The 17924-nt window shown below is 45.3% G+C and overlaps 1 protein-coding gene across 3 annotated transcripts in view; it reads right to left on the bottom strand.

Annotated features, from left to right (window-relative positions):
* Window positions 1–17924, bottom strand: part of MOB2 (MOB kinase activator 2) — a 111526-nt gene that overhangs the window by 20355 nt on the left and 73247 nt on the right. Inside the window, exon 1 of one of the 3 annotated variants that reach the window (XM_042813309.1) lies at window positions 8380–8508. The exons of the other annotated variants lie outside the window; for them this stretch is intronic. Coding sequence (XP_042669243.1) covers window positions 8380–8489 — 110 coding nt within the window. The 5' untranslated portion in view covers window positions 8490–8508. Of the gene's footprint in view, window positions 1–8379; window positions 8509–17924 lie in introns of those variants that run through there. 3 annotated transcript variants of the gene reach the window in all.

Below are 17924 nucleotides of genomic sequence, written 5' to 3'. Positions count from 1 at the left end.
CCACCTGAAATTCAGATCTACTGTATCAAGCTGGAAAAACTCATTGCTTACATTGTAAGTGATCTATGACATTTTTATTAGGAAGGATATTTAATTGCTAGAAGTTTCCACAGGTCACAGTCAGTTCTCAATGGCAGCTTTACAGATGAAGAATGGATTTTGACTTTTTTCTTTACGTAGAAGCAAGTTAATTCAGGAAATCCAACCTCTCCTGGCATAGCTCAGGTCTTGTGATAACAGAACAGTACCTTCTGACCTTAATACAAACTGTCTCGTTAGAGGAAAAACAATTCCTAGCTAGAAGGCACAAACTGCATCTTCTTGCAGAGTAAGGGAAGAGTTGAAGGCAGAAGGAATTAAAGCGTTATCTTCATTAGCTAGCTTTCATTAACGAAGGATACGTACAAAACATCTGTTAATCCAGCCAATGGTTAATTTTTAAACTTGGCAGCAGAGTGATGCAATGCTGCCTGTTTGGTTTTGCCATCAGTAACCTTTTCAGCATTTCCCCACAATGCTAAAACTTTATGTGCAATAGAAGACAACAAATCAATATATATATATAAGCCCCGTGGACTTACGGGTCAAAGAAAAGAATATGTGAATGACTGATAAAAATAGTAGGGTGAATATTTTAATTACTTGTACAGTTAGATCTACCACTGCTAATTAGCTCATGAGACAGCAGTGATTCCGGACCCTGACTTATTACTTTCCAGGACACTTTGAGGAAGAAGGAAAAGCTGAAGTAGAAGCACCTTTATAGACACGTACCGATCCATTGGCAATCACAAAGAAACAAGAACACATATTCAATCCTGCTGTGTCACCTTCAATGGCTTCCTGAAATATAAATTCATTCTTTCCATTAAATACTGGAAGTGCAGCCAAGGAATTGGTTAAGGAAGACGAGTCATTGCACATGCAAATGGCAAGCAGTACCTCTTACAGCCTGCGGGAATTTACAGTTTCTCCATTCACACAAGCACAGACTAATAGCTGAAGTTCTTACCCAAAACACTGTGAAGATGTGCTTTTACAGTAGCCTTTCTAACCCAGCATCACACCTCAAATCAAGGGGTGGTTATGACCAACTCCCTTCAGACACAGCCTGCACGGCTCGTTTCAGCTCCTGGCAGCATTAGGCACATCGCAGTGGCTTTGTAAAGAGGTAACCATGCTGGATGGTGCACAGCTGTGGTAGTAGTTTCACTGCAAAGAAATTAAAGATGATGGCTAACGAGGGAGCAACTTTCTCAAGAGAGCAGTTTCCTATCATCACTGGCTGATTAGCTCTTAGTACTTACGTCCCTGATTCAGAAATCAATAGGAATCCTTCTTAGAAAGCCTGTAACAGAAATCAGTTAACAGATTCATTAACTGAAGATGTAACCAGACACAAAGGCAGGCTCTGAATGTTGAAAAACAAGTATTTCACTTGAGACAATACAATTTCCCTTCATCCTCAAAGAGATGATCAGGACCCTAACTGGATTCCTTCCCTTTGCATGTTTGTTCTGAATAAAAAGGTAGTAGTGTTGTAACTGAGGATTTCGTACAGCGAGGAACCAGAGCAACCTACTTCCCAAACTTTCTTTCCCTCATCTTGCCAAATGCAAACTGCTGATTCTCAGCATATGCCTCTGTAAGTCTTTGGTGTTCTGAATCTGGGATACGTGGTCACATTGGAATCAACAGCAAGTCTGGTGAGCATCCAGCATGAGTTGAACTAACAAGGACATAGAGACATCTCTCTCGGCATTTCAGTGTTGAAGTCACCATGAAGAATCCCAAGCTGCCTTTCTTCATTATCTCCAACTCTCTATGGCCCACTGGGATTATTTTGTTTAGACGTGGAGCTGTTACAAGTTTTTTATGCTTCATCTCTATCTGCCTTCCTGAGGACAGACAGCTGCACTCACTGCTGATTCTTCCTTTTTTAAGAATATAAGGAATTGGAGACAGCCACAACGTTCCTTCCACCTGGGGAGCAGCTGCTACAGCCAATCCCTGTTGTCTGGGCAAAAGCACTTCTATGCTGGCTTCAGTGCCAGAAAGAAATTAACTTGAAAAATTAGCAGAGCAGTATTTTCAGGTGAGCCCAAACAACCTGCCTCCAGTGTTAATGGACTCCATTACTCCTGAAAAGCAGTTTTTCTTCAAAAAGGAAAGGGTTAACCTGTACACCCAATGCCTTTCCAGAGACTATGTGCTGGCAGACCTAAAAAGCAAAGTTTCATCTTCCCTAGGAACTATTTGCCAAAGTCTTTGTTGAGATTCTGTTGAGCCCCAAAGCACCAGGGATTAAGAAAAAAAAGATTAGGAAGAACTTCTCAGCAAAATAAATGAATAAATAACTAAAAAATAAATGCTTTATCAACCTCAGTTTCGGTGTAGTCACAGAAAAAGATATGATAGGAAATGAGACAGACTTTGCCTTACCTATTTAGGGAGATGACAACTACCACTAGCAAAACGTGCTCCTCACAGCACACCTCTTCAGCACGGATCATCAAGGGTCGAAAGAGAAAAGCTCTTCTGGGGATTTTTTTTTCCCCAGCTTTAAATCTACTCGGGGTGCACAGATGGCTTAAGATATCACAAAATAGTGGATAAAAACTTCATGTGTGAAATACATTCTTTCTCCAGAAAGGGCAGTGCCAGGAAAAAAACAGGCTATTATAACAGAAGCAGTAGACACAAACCAGGAATTGTAGTCAGCTCCCAGAAGGATGAATGCTGCACGCTCACACTGTGTGTGCATTTATATCTGAAATCGTCTTCCAGGCAGAAACAAGCAGTAGCTAAGATCATAGAGGAAATCTTACACTGAAACAGCCACATACCAAAGAAACACGATAAAAGAAGGGTGGATGATTCCAGAAGTTTCACATCACAATCAAATCTATTCTAAATTGTCCATAAGGAATGTCTAGAAGAATACAAGGAGGACACTCACGCTCTTGAAACAGAGGAAAACGCTGTTAATCCTCAGGCAGACGCCCATCCTAAACTAGGCTCTCAAGATACCTTGCAGGGTTATTTCAACACACAGAGGAATTTTAGCAGTCATCTCCCTCTGGCTATCAGTTCACCGGATGTAGAGCACGTAACCAAAATACGGCTTAATGTTGTGAAATACCTCTGAATGAAGAAAGGCCAACTTCTTCATTAAGCTAGCACGCTGTATGTGGTTCACAAGGTTTCATAAACACACCAGGATCGTGACACTCCTGCAGTGCATACAAGCGAACAAACTGACAACTATCCCAAGGAATGGAGGCGTGCCGGCTGTGCAGGTCTGCTCAAGAGACACAGCCTCTTTCCAGAGAGCAGCTTCAAGCCCTGAGCTCCAGGAGAGCAGGCTGTTGGATGCAAGGATGTTGGATACCCAGACAGCTTGCAGTGGGGCTGTTTCAAGCAAAACAAGATCAACTTTGCAGCCCCCACCAGGAGCAACTTCACTACCTGCACACACACAGGGAATTTGCCTGCCCTGGCTGGGTGAGTCCTCCGCAGCCTGCTCTGCCCTGGGCCAGGACATTCAGGTGAAAGAACGACCTCCAAAAGCCCATCCATGCTTTCAGATGCATGGAAGAGCTCCCCACAAAGCTCCATGGCCTAGTTATACCTTGCCAGAGCACAAGATGGTGCCGACCCACAGTGCCTTTTGTCCTTCCCAAGCAGCACAGCAAGATGTCACTGCACAAGAAAGAACCGTGGATGTCACTGCACAAGAAATCACCTCCTGTTACAGAAACATTCAGAGAGACACAGCAGGACAATTAGTGATGTCAGCTGCCCTGAACCATAAACATTTTGAACTATTTTGGTACAATGGAAAGTTGTGGGAGGGAGAAGGAACAAGCACAGGATAAAAATAGCTGACATGGTTTTGCCTACAAGCCCCTTCCCAGCACACTGCCTTCTCCATTCCTTCGCTTCTCCCTTCCCTCCTCCAATTTGCGCATTAATCAGATTGGGCAGTGTTAATTACTTATAAATACCGTACATTGGACTAAATTGTTGAAAACAGTTTCAACCTAAAGTAGGATATAAGTGGATTTATTTTTATATTTGTTTTAATATTTGCTTCAGCCTTATTGATAGGCACGTGCCACACATTTGGCTGTGTGAGCCGAGGCAGCCCCAGCAAATGCGCTCTGCTTCTACCCACCTGTATCCTGTTTCATGAACACGTTTAGGATGACTGCACATCACTGACAAACAAAAGCCAATGTCAAAATTAAGCTGTTTTCTTTCTGATTTTGCTATGAATTAAGGAAGATAAGGGTTGTTATTATTTTTTTTTTAATTTCAAAGCATTGGGTGTAAGAATATCTAAGTGCCATCCAACATGCCAACACAAGCTTGTCAATTCATCTATGATAGAATCATTTATCATGCTATCACAAGACAAATTGCTGCATTCTTGAGAAGTGACTGTAAGAATTCCACTTCATTAGTGCTGCCCACAGTAAGTATGCCTGCACAGAAAGAGCTTTGTTTTTTAGTTTGGTTTCCAAATCAATCCCTGCACATCACTGTAAGACAGAAGGCGCTCTCAGGAGAAAGGAGTTATCTATTCCCACACTCATCCTGGACTACGTGCCCATACAAAAGGTACCATACTTCATCAGAAGCCATTAGGCATTCTGTAGCCTGCATCACTAATCTTCTGCAACACCACATCCCCAATTCTTCATCAACTATCCCAGAGGGACCAGGTTGTACTGGAGCTGGGAAGGATAAGCACTGACAATGAAGACGCGTGGTATTTCCTTCATCCACGCAGGACTTGCAGTGCTATAGCACAGCAAATGCTGCAGTTCTGAGCTGCACCTGAATCAGGACTCTGCCTCTGACACAGGCAGTGCAAACCACGTCCTCATGTCCCCACCCACAGCTCTGAGCAGCAGCTGCCAGATCACACAGCCAGCTCAGTTACCTGTGGGGACCAAGAAGGAGAGCTGTCTCCTGCAGCTCAGCTTTTCCTTCCATTTCTGCTGTTCAAAGCCAGTAAACGGAACACTTCTGCATGGTCATTAGCAGTTTTTAAAAGTAGAACAATATCCAAGGTTTCTACATAGCTCTTTTTTTCTCACCCCCCCCCCTCCCCCCCCATTTCTCTCCCTAGAGCCCCAACTTGTAGGAAAAAACACACACAAAAGCTGCACCCCTGCACCCCTTTTGGTGTTTTGTTCCTTCCCCCCTTTCCAACCACTGGCTAAAAAAATTACACACAGTTCATTACAGGAGAGGGGAAAAAATGAGATCAACGTATTTCAAAAAACATCTGAATTAAAATGAAAGCCCTAATTAAGCACTGGGCTAAGGAACACGCAACTTCATCTCAGCTGTGCTGTGATTAATTTAAAAGGGGAGATGGCATTTTTCCAATGGTACTTTAATTTTTTTTTATTTTTAAATCATTAGAAGCATGGAGTCTTAGTTCCACCCCTTAAATGTTAAACACAGTTTGCTAGCCTATATGATGAAAGATATTTGCATCTCCTAAGTTCTTCATAGTTGAATCACTAATAATTTACAAAATAACAAACCTAACAGTCGCTTTCATAAAAAATTAATGAGAAAGGCAGAGAGCACATCTGCTGCTATTGTTACATCTTTTGCCCTTTCTGGTTCAGTTGTCTTTCCCCACGCTCTTTTCAACACTTCTCAGGTGTTCACATTGGCTGCTGCTTCTCGTGAATGAATACCCTCTGTTTCTCTCCCAGCACCCATTTTTCCTTTGGCAGCTCTTACTCCTAGCGTGACGCAGGCACTACTTGGCAGCAGCAATCAGGAGGACCACAGCCTGCATCACCTAGCAGCGAGAACAGGAATACTGAAAGCTCCCAGAGAGCACGTTACTTACAGGCACCCACAGCTCACTTAACTACTGTACATAGGGCTCGCTGCAGAGGAAAGCTGCACTGCTTCAGTGTCTTACAGGAGAACCGAGCCTTCTAATTACCAACCAGTAAATCCTCAGAGGGACAGAAGCAGGGAAGTCAGAGAGGAGCTGGGACTCTGTCCCTTCTCAGGTGTGATGTGCTACAAGCGCTCGGTGGCCTGCAGAGGGATGGTGCGGTGTGTGGGAGAGGTGACAGTGATGGTTCCCAGGACTAAAGCAGAGTAGGCTGTTCGTAACACCATACTACACACAAGCAAGAAGTCTCTGATCTCATCCCCATATCGCAATAAGGCCAGAGCAACACAAGAAAAGTGGCTTCACACACAAAACTTTGCATTGGTTCATCTTCTGCACAGGCTACAGGAAACCCAGCGAGCAGCGTTTCAGACGGTTGGGCTCAGAAGTGGTATTTGATTGCCCTGCACTTACTCTGAAATAGATGGCCAGCCATTCCAACAAGCGTAGGACTCATCTTACTTAACTCCATACACCTACAACATCTACGCCAACAAGAGTGCCAGGCCTCTTTACCAGGCGGGCAATGCATCTCTGTATTCGGTCACGTTCAAGCACCCTGTTCCTTTCCACCAGCAATAAAGTGCACAAAGCTCAGCCGTAGATGCCTACATTCAAGAAATCCCTCCACAACTGGCACCAACAAGACACCATTTTTAATCTAAACCAGGTCCCTCTTTTACCACTGTGGGGCTCCCACTTCAAGCACCTGATTTTTGCAGTAAGGACACTTTGGTGACTTGCTATTTATGTGGGCTCCTGGCCAGTTACTGGGCTCCTCTGAGGTCTTAGCAGAATACAAGTTTGTATTTTTACAGAACAAAAACTGAAAAGCAAAATTAAATAACACGCATAAGGTCACACGTATACGCAAGAATAGAACCAAGAGAAGCAGTCTGGCATCTAAAGAAAGATTTGTTACTTCACACTTCTAAACTCAAACAGGAGATAACTCGGAAGGAAAAGACATATTAAAGCACACAAAAGCCCCACAAAACACGAATCACCTCAATCCGGTCACAGTCACAGCAAGGCGTTGTTAATTCGAGTCCAAAATATTTCAGGTGCAACAGCAGCTTTTTCCTGCTTCTTTCGCCATAGTTTTATAGCGTGTGCAGTAAAGAAACATCAAGAAGAAAAAGCAAATAAAGTTACGTGCACCTTCTGCACGTAGTCCAGTTGTAGGAGAAAGGAAGAGCTTTTGTTATGCTTTATGAAAAAGTGCTCACTGAACACACAGAAATCTGCCCCGCCGCTCAAGTCACAGGAAGTTACCTACGCTTTACGATAGACTGCCAGAGATGCCGAACAAAAGGCTTGGCACTACTTCCCTGCAGAGGCACCCATCTATTTACATCTGGGACTGCTGCCAACTGAGCAGCTCCCAAGAACTTCAAAAGGCTCCCGGCATGAATAGCAAGCTTCTGGCCAAGGGATTTTATGATATGACCAGCTGCGTAACACCATATTAAGTGGTGTTAACCCCCCCGAAAATACCAAGGATTGATGTTAACCTTGTTAAATGCTGAGAAAGAAACCCGAGTTCCCTAAACTAATGCTTTCTACAGGAAGGATTTTTTTTTACTTTTTTATTTTATTGTAGAAAAAGTGTGAGTGTAACACAGCACCTTCTTGAAAAGCAGCTCTGAGCGGTTCTTATCGAGCTGCCTGCGCCAGTGAACGTGCCTCATTTACACGGCAGCTCCATCCCAGCCTTAATAAACGGCTCCCCAAACCCGTCCGGGGAGAGAAGGCATGAGTCAGAGGAAGAGAGGGATAATGTTTCTGTTGACAAACATTTAACAATTGGCAACCAGTAGTAGGAACGGGGACAAATGAAAGCTTGCCAAATAAAGTTACGCTGGAGGAACAAGGCTCCTTTTTAGAGCAGCGCTGCCATTCTTCATCCAGCCGAGAAAATACCCAACCGCATTTAGCCAAAATAAAAAGCTGCAGTTGTTGAAGAGCAAGGCTACTAATCCTAATGTTTGCGGTGACGTTTTTCCCTGCAAACCAGGACGGGTTTGCACTCCTCCGAATCATATTACTGCGCTCTGTCCTCTGCCAAAGAGTCTGGTTTTGGTCTCGGCAGTCACACACGTCTCACTGTTCACAAAACTCCCGAGCCGCATGAGCAATTTTTTCCCCTCGTCTTACACGACATTCCTGCACCAGACATGCCAAAGCACGTGCGGAGCCTCGCTCAGACGCCTTAGCCGGGAGAACCAGGTCCTTCGCCGCCTGCTTGCGGCTCCCGGGGAGCAGCGGCAGCCCCGGCGCGCGGCGCTACAGGCGGACACGCGTCTCCACGCAAGCGGCTACCGCCACTCCAACTTCCAGCCCGGCCGCCTCGCAGGACCCGGCGGAGCGGCACCTTGACCCCACAACGCGCGGCGCACGCCTCCCTTCGCCTTTCCTCCTCCCCGCGGCCGCCGAGCCCTCCTTACCGCAGCACCTTGCCCACCGCCTGCAGCACCATCTTGCAGCTCAGTCCGGCCTTGGGGCTCTGCGCGAGGACGGGCCGTTCGGCGGGCAGGCTGCACTGATCCCCGACCATGGTCCGGCGGAGCGGGGCGCCGCGCGGCACGGCTCGGCACGCCGCGGCCTCTCGCCGCTCACCCCGGCCGCGCCGCCCGCCCCGCCCGCCCCCGCCAATGGGCGGCTGCTCCGCCCGACCCGCCCCGCTCCGCCTCCCCAGCCGCTGCCTCGGCCCGGAGGTCCGCGGTGACGCCCCAGCGGCAGTCGTACGCCTGCCGCGAGGTGGTGGAGTCAGCGACCCTGGAAGTGTTCAAGGAACATTTGGATTTTGTGGTTTTGTGAGAACTATTGGTGATTGGTGGATGGTTGGACTGGATGAGCTTGTAGGTCTTTTCCAACCCTGGTCATTCTGTGACCTTGGAGGTCATCTCCATCCCTCTCCCCAGCCATGGGGAGAAAAATCACTGCCTCATAGCTATCTCTTGTCCAAGGAGACCAGTAAGGAAAGAGAACTGCATGGAGAGACAAGCAGGATTCCATTGCTGACTGGGAAATATCTGAAGTCGTCCAGCCAAGTTTACAGCGCACTGTGGGCTTTGCCACTACATACACCTGCAACACCAAATGCCCTGGAACAGTTCTGTTCCTTTGCTGAACTGGCACCACCTGTAAGCAGAAGGCCAACAGATGCCTCCAATTAAGTGCAGCGCACACAATGCCATCACTGCCATCAGCAGCCCAGCATCAGCTCTGCTTGCTCAGCTCAGCCAGGAGCACAGCTGCTGCTTGCACAAGGCCAAACTACAGCCACATGATGCAACTTGGAGAAATAGGTGCTACTCTGTCCCAAAGCACCAACACAGGCAGCAGTATTTTGCTGCCTTTCAGTCACACGTGCAGGCCAAGTGTCTGTGCCCCCACGAAGGAGGTATTTTCATTCCCACTGCCCAAGTGGCCTATCTAAGGCAGGGTTTTAATGGCTTCACTGATAAGCACAGGAAGCCTGAAGCTCAGAGAACAAAGCTCAGCTTTCCACTCCACAATCCTGAGCTTCACAGAATCACAGAATGGCCAGGGTTGGAAGGAACATCAAGGATCACGAATCTCTAACCCCCCTACCACAGGCAGGGCCACCAACCTCCCCATTTAATACTAGACCAGGCTGCCCAGGGCCCCATCCAATCTGGCCTTGAACACCTCTAGGGACAGGGCATCCACAACCTCTCTGGGCAGCCTGTTCCAGCACCTCACCACTCTCTCTGTAAAGAATTTCACCCTGACATCCAACCTAAATCTTCCCTCCCTCAACTTCAAACCATTTCCCCTTGTCCTGCAGTTATCAACCCTTTCAAAGAGTTGATTCTCATCCTGTTTGTAGGCTCCCTTTAGGTACTGAAAGGCTGCAATGGGGTCACCCCGCAGCCTTCTTTTCTCCAGGCTGAACAAGCCCAGCTCCCTCAGCCTGTCTTCACAGGGGAGGTGCTCCAGTCCCCGATGTCTTTGTGGCCCTCCTGTGGACCCTCTCCAACAGCTCTCAAGGAAGACAGAAGATTATCCAATCTTTGAAAAATCCAGTGCCCACCCAATCTTCTCCCACAGTAACACCAGCTTGTCACGGTAACACAGAAGGCAACGGTGCTGGCACACAGGGGGAGAACACCTGCCAAGAGGGAAGCTGCCACCTTTTTGGTGTCCAGTGAAATCTGCACAAAGAGAATTCTGTCTGTGAAAAAAAAAAACATCCTAAAAACAAACCTGTGACATAAAGCAGCTTAAGTTTTAATGAAAGCCCGTCTCTCCAAAGTAAATTAAAGAAAAATCCAGAGGTCAAACCAAAATAAATACAGCCCTGCGGTGCTGTACAGGGAACGCTGGCCTCTGTGACTGAGGGCTGAGCACACGCTGCAGAGGTGGAGCTGTAATGATCTCACATGGGGGCCCGAGTTCAGGGACAGATGCTCTACCATTAGGACCAAAAGACCAACTGAAAGCAAGTTTTTAAAGCTGCTATCTTCTCACTTTGACCTAGATAAATGACCCACTTCTCTGCTTTCCCGCCTTCTGCAAAGAACAGATACTTTCCATACATCCCCTTCCTAGCCCTTCCTCCACCTATCAGCTCCTCCATTCAAGAGGTACCCCTTTTGGGATCTGTTGTATTGATAGACTGTAAACAAGTTGTGGGGAAACCCAGAATCTCAAAGCCAGTTTTAAATGCTTCAAAACAATACAAATTAAACAAGGTTAGTGTAGGAAGCACAACTTAAGCACATATGCTTTGTTTATAAGGCATCAACATACAGTAATTTAAAACACGTGCAGCATGGATTCTGACTTTTCAGCAGGATTCAGAGCGTACGTGCAGACAGAAATAGGTTTACTTGAAAGCCACTATCCAGAAAGAGCAATACTCTATCTAAAAGCAGTGCATTTACTCGGACACAACCACTGGTATGATCTCTATGTACACATATTCCAAAGGGAGCATATCTACATTTCCTCAAGGGTGTGTCTTAAAGCTACCCAATATTCTGGCTATTTGCATTCATCAGTAGCTGCTTTTTCATTTCCTTCCTCAACACCCCTGCCCATAGCAACTGATTGGCCCAGACCTAGATACAAGACAGGCTTCGGCAGCAGCAAAGAGCTTCCTAGACACCCCCTGCCCACCACCCAGGCTTCAAAGATCACCCAGAGTGCACTAAAATCACAAAAGGAACATGTTACCAGAAACACCTGTGGGTACCAGCTGCTTCAACAGCGTAACAGCAACACTGCCATCCAGCCCTGGTGAGCTGCTATGGACACACAACAAGAGCGCAGAACAACAGGGGGGGCAGAGCAGACCGTTTCCCACCATTTACACATGAATACACGTGCTCAGAGCACACAGGCCCACGGTAAGTTTTCTGCACCCATCCCAACGCTGTCAGGACCAGAAAGAGAGATCTTTGTGGTCGACGCCACTCAAACTTCCTGTTGTTAAAGCCTGAGCTGACGACCAAGTCAAGGAGTGGTATTTAGAAATGTTATGAATGACGTTTTGTATTTAACGTGATTTTATAAGCAACAGTTGCACAATTATATATTTATTCGCCCCTTTTAGGCTTCCATAAAAATTAAGTGTAAAGCAGCCACCACAACGATGTATATTAGTATCCAGAGGGCTGGCCCGAAAAGCAAGCACGTTGCATCAACCCAGACAGGCAAACAATGTTGGGGGCGGGGGAGAAATCAGCCTTTTTTTTGTTTGAAGCTTCTTTCTTCAGCACTATATATAACAAATGAGGCTTTCTAATGTCAGATTGTAAAGTCCTGTTTTAAATTAAAGTGAAATATATTGTGCGTCCCTGCATGACATAGTGTTTCAACATTGCTAGCTAATTAGTCCTTCTGTTGGACTTCAGTATGTCCTGCTACTACACAGCCAAGCACTCTACCCACTTACCTTGCATCCCCAGTACTCTGGAACCACTCAAAATTAGCAATGAAAACATGCTATCCTCTAAGTAAGCAATATTTATACCAAGATTACATTTGCTCTCTGCTCTGTAATCCTCTCACAGCGGCAAAAGCAGCACGAGAAGCTCTGCTCTGTACACACACAGACATCGATTTTAGTCTGCCTCCTGTCCAAAATCCATATCAACTCAGTTTCAAAAGTAGTTTGGGGGTGGTCATAGCAGAAGGGAAATAGGACAAGATTTCGAGGGTGTACCTTCAGCTCCATTCTTGAGATAACAGCATGAGAAATGGCTCTTCCCGACCACACAGTGCTGCCTTATCACAGCGGCCACACACAGTTCAGAAAGTTTGTGCATAACAGATTGAGCTTAAGAGAAGCACATTTAGAAGTGCCATGGTGCCTACACCTGCTGCTTTACTGACAGCTCTGGTAACAAGGCAAGCCTGTGTCTCTCATTCTGCAAACACCACCTTTGGCCTTGACAACGGTGTGGGGATTTTTCCTGCAATAGGCAGAGAGGAAAAATGGCACGCGGTATTCTCACCTAATCTCTAATCTGAGGAAATTCAACCACTGCAGCAAGAACACAGAACACCTCAAAGTCATGGTAAAGCTTCACCAGGAACCACCACAAGTCTATATGGTGGCATTTTGGAAAGGATGCACAAAACAAGAAGAACAGAGGGCTCAGATCAACAGAAATGCAACTATTAAAAAAAAGTATGTACCAAACAGAGAAACCATGATCTCATGGGCATTGCATTTCTGGCACACGTGTAGGCACACCTATTGTTCTGAAATCCCTTCAGCCATCAAGTTTACCCAGGTTCATTAAGAAGCGTACAAAGATGAGAGCTGAAGACATGAAAGTGTTGAAGGAAGCAGCATTAACAGCAGCTCAGCAGGAGACATGCAGCTTTGCCAGCCCCGAACAAGGTCCCAAGAGCTATTAAGAAAGAATGTGATGCTCGTGCTCAGACCACACAGTGGGGACGTGATGCAAGATAAAGGACAGGGTGGATATTTATCTTCTACATTCCAGCCAGCCCTCCTGAATTAGCCCCCCCTCCCGAGTGACTGGGGCCACTCTGCTAAAGACACCACCAGGACACAATTCCTGAGCAGCTCTTCCAGGTAAGGTTGGAGCAAGCAGAATCCAAGTCGGTGACGTGTCCCATCACAGCAAGTCCAGACCGTGGGCTGGAACATCACTGAAAAACTTCACCTTGTTATAAAAACAATTTATTTTTAAAATTTAAATATGTGAACCCTAGGCAAGTCTCAAGGTAAGTGCATTCTGCCTGAAGTTTCAGCGTTTTCATCAGGGAATGTTCTCAGCTTTCTGTACTCAGCTGATGCAGTCCATTGCATAGCACCCCATGTCACTGATGCGTGAAGCAGTCCCTATCCTGTACCTTTGTTACACAGTTCATTCCAAAAACAACACCACAATGATACAACCGTAAGAGACAGCTTTCCTCCTACTAGTTTGTGAGTCAGTATGCTTGGCATGACTGTATAAAGGAAAAATGAAGTGGAAAATATTTGCAGATAAACAGCTCCAATCTATCACACTGACAAAACTACCTTCCAAACAGATGCAGTCTGCAAGGCAAAAGCCTAGCAATAACTCTGGGTGACACTGGAGGCAAGTGCCAGGCAAAACCTGTCTCAGAGAAGGAAATCTTATTCTTTCAGTAGGGGGTAGAAGAGAAGGAAACACAAACAAGTGAAGGTGTGCCACTGGCCAATGCATTTGTCATTCTGGTTGCCCATAAAGCTGTCTTTTGACACGCACCTCACAGATGAAGTCAGAGGCAGAAGTCTTATAAAACAGTACCAGTTGGTAGGCTGTATGAGGTGCTTACAGCATACTGTGAAGGGTGATGGGCTTCATTTATAACGTGGTAGTCACTACTGCTTCCTTCCTATAGATAAGGAGAGTTTCATCCTTAATTTCACTGTTCACTTCATTTTCTTTCACTAATTTTGAAGCTTTAATCTGTGCTCCAGAGAAAGATGGGTGCAATGGGCATTCAATAAAGAAAAGCTAAAATGAAAGACTCCTGTTCCACTCCTTCTCTGCCCTGAATATGCTGGACCTTCAGTTTCCTACAGAAGAAAAACCTCTAAAACTTGGCTTAGATATTCTCCCTGGGAATAGTTAACACATTCAGAGCTACTTACTACACACATACAGAAGCCTCCCTGTAAGTTTTACAACACAACTACTATTTTCACAGCCTTATGGTAAATATGGCACTAAAAACAAAACCTTAATTGCAAATCGGCAGAGAACTCCAGACTAAGGAGTAGAAGGTGTAATCAGCACAGGAAAGGAGTGTATCTGTGTCAGCACAGTTATTGGTCAGAACTATCTATGCTTGAGTGGGAAGGGCACAGAAGGAAAAAAGGGGAGATGCTGGGAATTAACTTAACGAGTTTTCCCAGACTGATGGTGAGCTGCTAAGGAAATGTAAGTTTCTTTCCTTCTTGGTGCTAAGAATGGCTCCTTTTCAGTACAGCAAGTGATTTTATCTAGTAATGTCACATTCAGATGACAGCACTGGGAAAAAAACAATTCAGGAAATAAGCGTGAAATTTATTCTAGGAGGTTTTTCTCCAGGCATGCCTTATAAAATATGAAGCACACAGCTTACATTATGCGAGATTGAACAGGAGGAACTGTTCACTGCAATTCCTGGCGCTTACAGGATAACTCCTTAGCTACTACTAAAAAGCACAATCCAAAAGGCACAGCATTAACTCTGTTCACACCCAGATTAGCACATGTTTGCACTCCACATACAGCTCCAAATGCTTATGCTGAATCCTAGCTAATTTGATTTCATGATCCCAGCACAGCAGAGCTAGAGGAGGCCAGCAACAGCTTCTGCCACCCGAACACCATGAAGTACTCAGCTGAAAAACTGCAATAGTTCAGATTCCTGAAGCAGGTGACAAGCTGGTATAAAACCTCAAGCACTTCACAAACATTACTGTGAGCAGATTATTTTGATATAAAGCCCTTCTGGAAATTCAGGGCAGGCATAGCATGGCAGGATAACACACCTGAGGGCCAAGGCTACTGTATACTCATTTCAATGCTTAGGCACCACACTAACATACGCTGGAAGCTCATGGGTTCAATAAGGAACTGGTGGACTAAAAAGCAAGTATTGGTAGGATCATTGTTTTTCTATTACACTCATTTCCAAGTATTTCTCCAAGAGAAAGTTAAGCCAGCCACTGAGTGAGATCATGCTAGTGGTATATCAAAGAACATCCAAAAAAGGTAAGATATATGGGAGGAAAAAAAAAAAAAAAAAAAAAAATCACTTCTCCATACAAAAATAATTCAAGTAGTTAAGGGCATTATAGCATTTCAAACCACCAGAAACTTCCTTTTTTGGATCAGAATATCTCTAGTTAAGAAAGTCCTCCTGGAAACTTAGAGAGGACATGAAACTGCCTACTTATGATAGAAGTATCTTCCAAATTATAAATGAGCAATAACATCACATACTGTGATTCCCATTCAGCTCCTGAGGGATACAACTGCCATGAATGCAGCACAGCCATCTGTTTAAGCTTGTTGCGTATGGCTTTTTTGGTGATTTCCTTTTTTTTTTTTTTTGTCTGATTAAAATTACTTTTAACTAGAAAAAGGCCCTGAAATTGAAGTATTACTGCAGGCAAGTGACAAAAGAAAGACTTTGTGACAACAGAAGGGAAGGAGAACTCCAGTTTTCTTAAAACACCCAGTAATTCCTTTGAGCTGTCAAGGACAATATTCAAGTCCTACTCTGGGGCAGAGAGAAATGCTTGTCATTTTATCCACAATCAAGTGATGCCCATTATCTCAAGTATTTCAGTACTTCTCTATACTTCTCTTCTGGAGGGCTGGGCTCGGGTGAACCTAATGAGGTTCAACACGGCAAAGTGCAAGGTTTTGCATTTGGGCCGGAAGAACCCCAGGCACCCGTACAGGCTGGGAGGAGTGGTCCTTGAGAGCAGCTCGGCAGAGAAGGACCTGGGGGTCCTGATGGACGAGAGACTGAACATGAGCCAGCAGTGCGCTCTGGCAGCTCGAAAGGCAAATGGGATCCTGGGCTCCATCAGGAGAGGGGTGGTCAGCAGGGACAGGGAGGTGATCGTCCCTCTCTACTCGGCTCTTGTGAGGCCCCATCTGGAGTACTGTGTCCAGGTGTGGAGCCCTCAGTACAAGAAAGACATTGAGATTTTGGAAAGGGTCCAGAGGAGGGCGACTAAGATGATCAGGGGGCTGGAGCACCTCCCCTATGAGGACAGGCTGAGGGAGTTGGGCTTGTTCAGCCTGGAGAAGAGAAGGCTGCGGGGTGACCTCATTGCAGCCTATCAATACCTGAAGGGAACCTACACCCACGAGGGGAGTAAACTCTTCAAAAGGGCTGACAACAGCAGGACTAGGGGAAATGGATCGAAGTTGAAGGAGGGAAGATTTAGGTTGGATGTTAGGGGGAAGTTCTTTACAAGGAGAGTGGTTAGGCCCTGGAACGGGCTGCCCAGGGAGGTTGTGGATGCCCCGTCCTTGGATGTGTTTAAGGCCAGGTTGGACAGGGTCCTGGGCAACCTGATCTGAATGTGTGTGTTTGGTGGCCCTGCTAGGCAGGGGGGTTGGAACTACATGATCCTTGAGGTCCCTTCCAACCCGGGTGATTCTGTGATTCTGTGATTCTCTAGGTTCCTTGCAGGGGAGGTAAAAGCAAACACTGTGCATTCATCCTGCACCTTGAGCTGTTTCAGCACATTGAAGGTGCATTATACGCGGCAGACAAACACGCTCCTGTACAGTACGTGAACCTGTCCTGACATTTGGCTCTAAAAACAACTTGAAACTAGGGAAAAACATTGTGTTCCACTATGCAAATAGCTACTTCCCTGAACCATTATAGTACGTCTTGCTGAGAATTGCATCATTGCTAGGATGATGCTAAGCAGACAAACATTCAGCCACTATTCTTAGTTTTGTAGAAAATTTTTCCCACATTACATAAACACACACACACACACACACACACACACACACACGTGGCATCAATCTTTTCACTGCTTTTACTTCAGGAAAGGAACAGTTATCTTTCTATTTCAGTAGTTTTATTTTTGTTAGCATATTTAAACGCATATTGAGCTTTCTGCATCAGCTTTCTTAGCATTTCTTCTTCCTTTCTTTTTACAACCATTGCCTTAACTTTCTTAAGGTGAGATTGTAAAGCAGGAGTAAAACTGGCATCAATTCCAAAATATCCTTACAACTCCAGAAAAATAACTCACTTCTAGATGTGCATTCAGCTGAAAAGGAAACTACCACTGGTACTTTGTGCAAGTTAACCAAAGGCACTGGGAACAAAATGTAATGGATTTCTGAAGATATCATCTAAATTTTGCAAGCTCTCCCACACGTTGGTTAGTCTGAAACATGCAGAATTCTTCTAAACAGATGCAGTCCTGTACCACTTTCCTTGCACACACCTCTATCAGTCAGCCAGCTCAGGTTGAGCACATCTGAGCAGCAGCACATTAACAGACAACACAGGACAGACAGCAAGGAATTCAGCACCCAGAAGCTAACTTTGGTATAGATTTGCACTCCATAGTCAAGCTTTTGATAATACTTCAAAATTCAGTTTTTCAATTCTTTGACTAGAGGATGGCAAAATACAAACTATGGTTGCAATGGCTCTCCTACGTGTTCAGCGTTAAATCTAAATAAGCAAACGTGCAGTTAAAGATGAAGTTCCAGTCTTCCCAATCCAACCAGGCTGATAGATACGTACATAACACTGAGCTGCTTCAAAAGAACTTATCTGTGGGTTCAAGTTCAATGTTAAACTAAGGATCTGAACAATTAACATGATGCACCTTCCTCAAAAGGCTAGGGATGACGACAAGGTATTTTGGCTCTACATCCCCTCTTGCTTTGCAATGCATGTTCTACACCGATACAACCAACACATGGCCAACTAAATTCAGGTTTTAAAAAGAACCCTCTTCTGTCAAAGAAACTAT

Source organism: Centrocercus urophasianus, unplaced genomic scaffold (genome assembly GCF_019232065.1).
Source record: "Centrocercus urophasianus isolate 14NV4802_14NV808 unplaced genomic scaffold, USGS_Curo_1.0 seq_14, whole genome shotgun sequence".
NCBI lineage: Eukaryota > Metazoa > Chordata > Aves > Galliformes > Phasianidae > Centrocercus > Centrocercus urophasianus.
The sequence above is the reverse complement of the archived record's forward strand: the minus strand, read 5'-3'. Positions and strand labels throughout refer to the sequence as shown.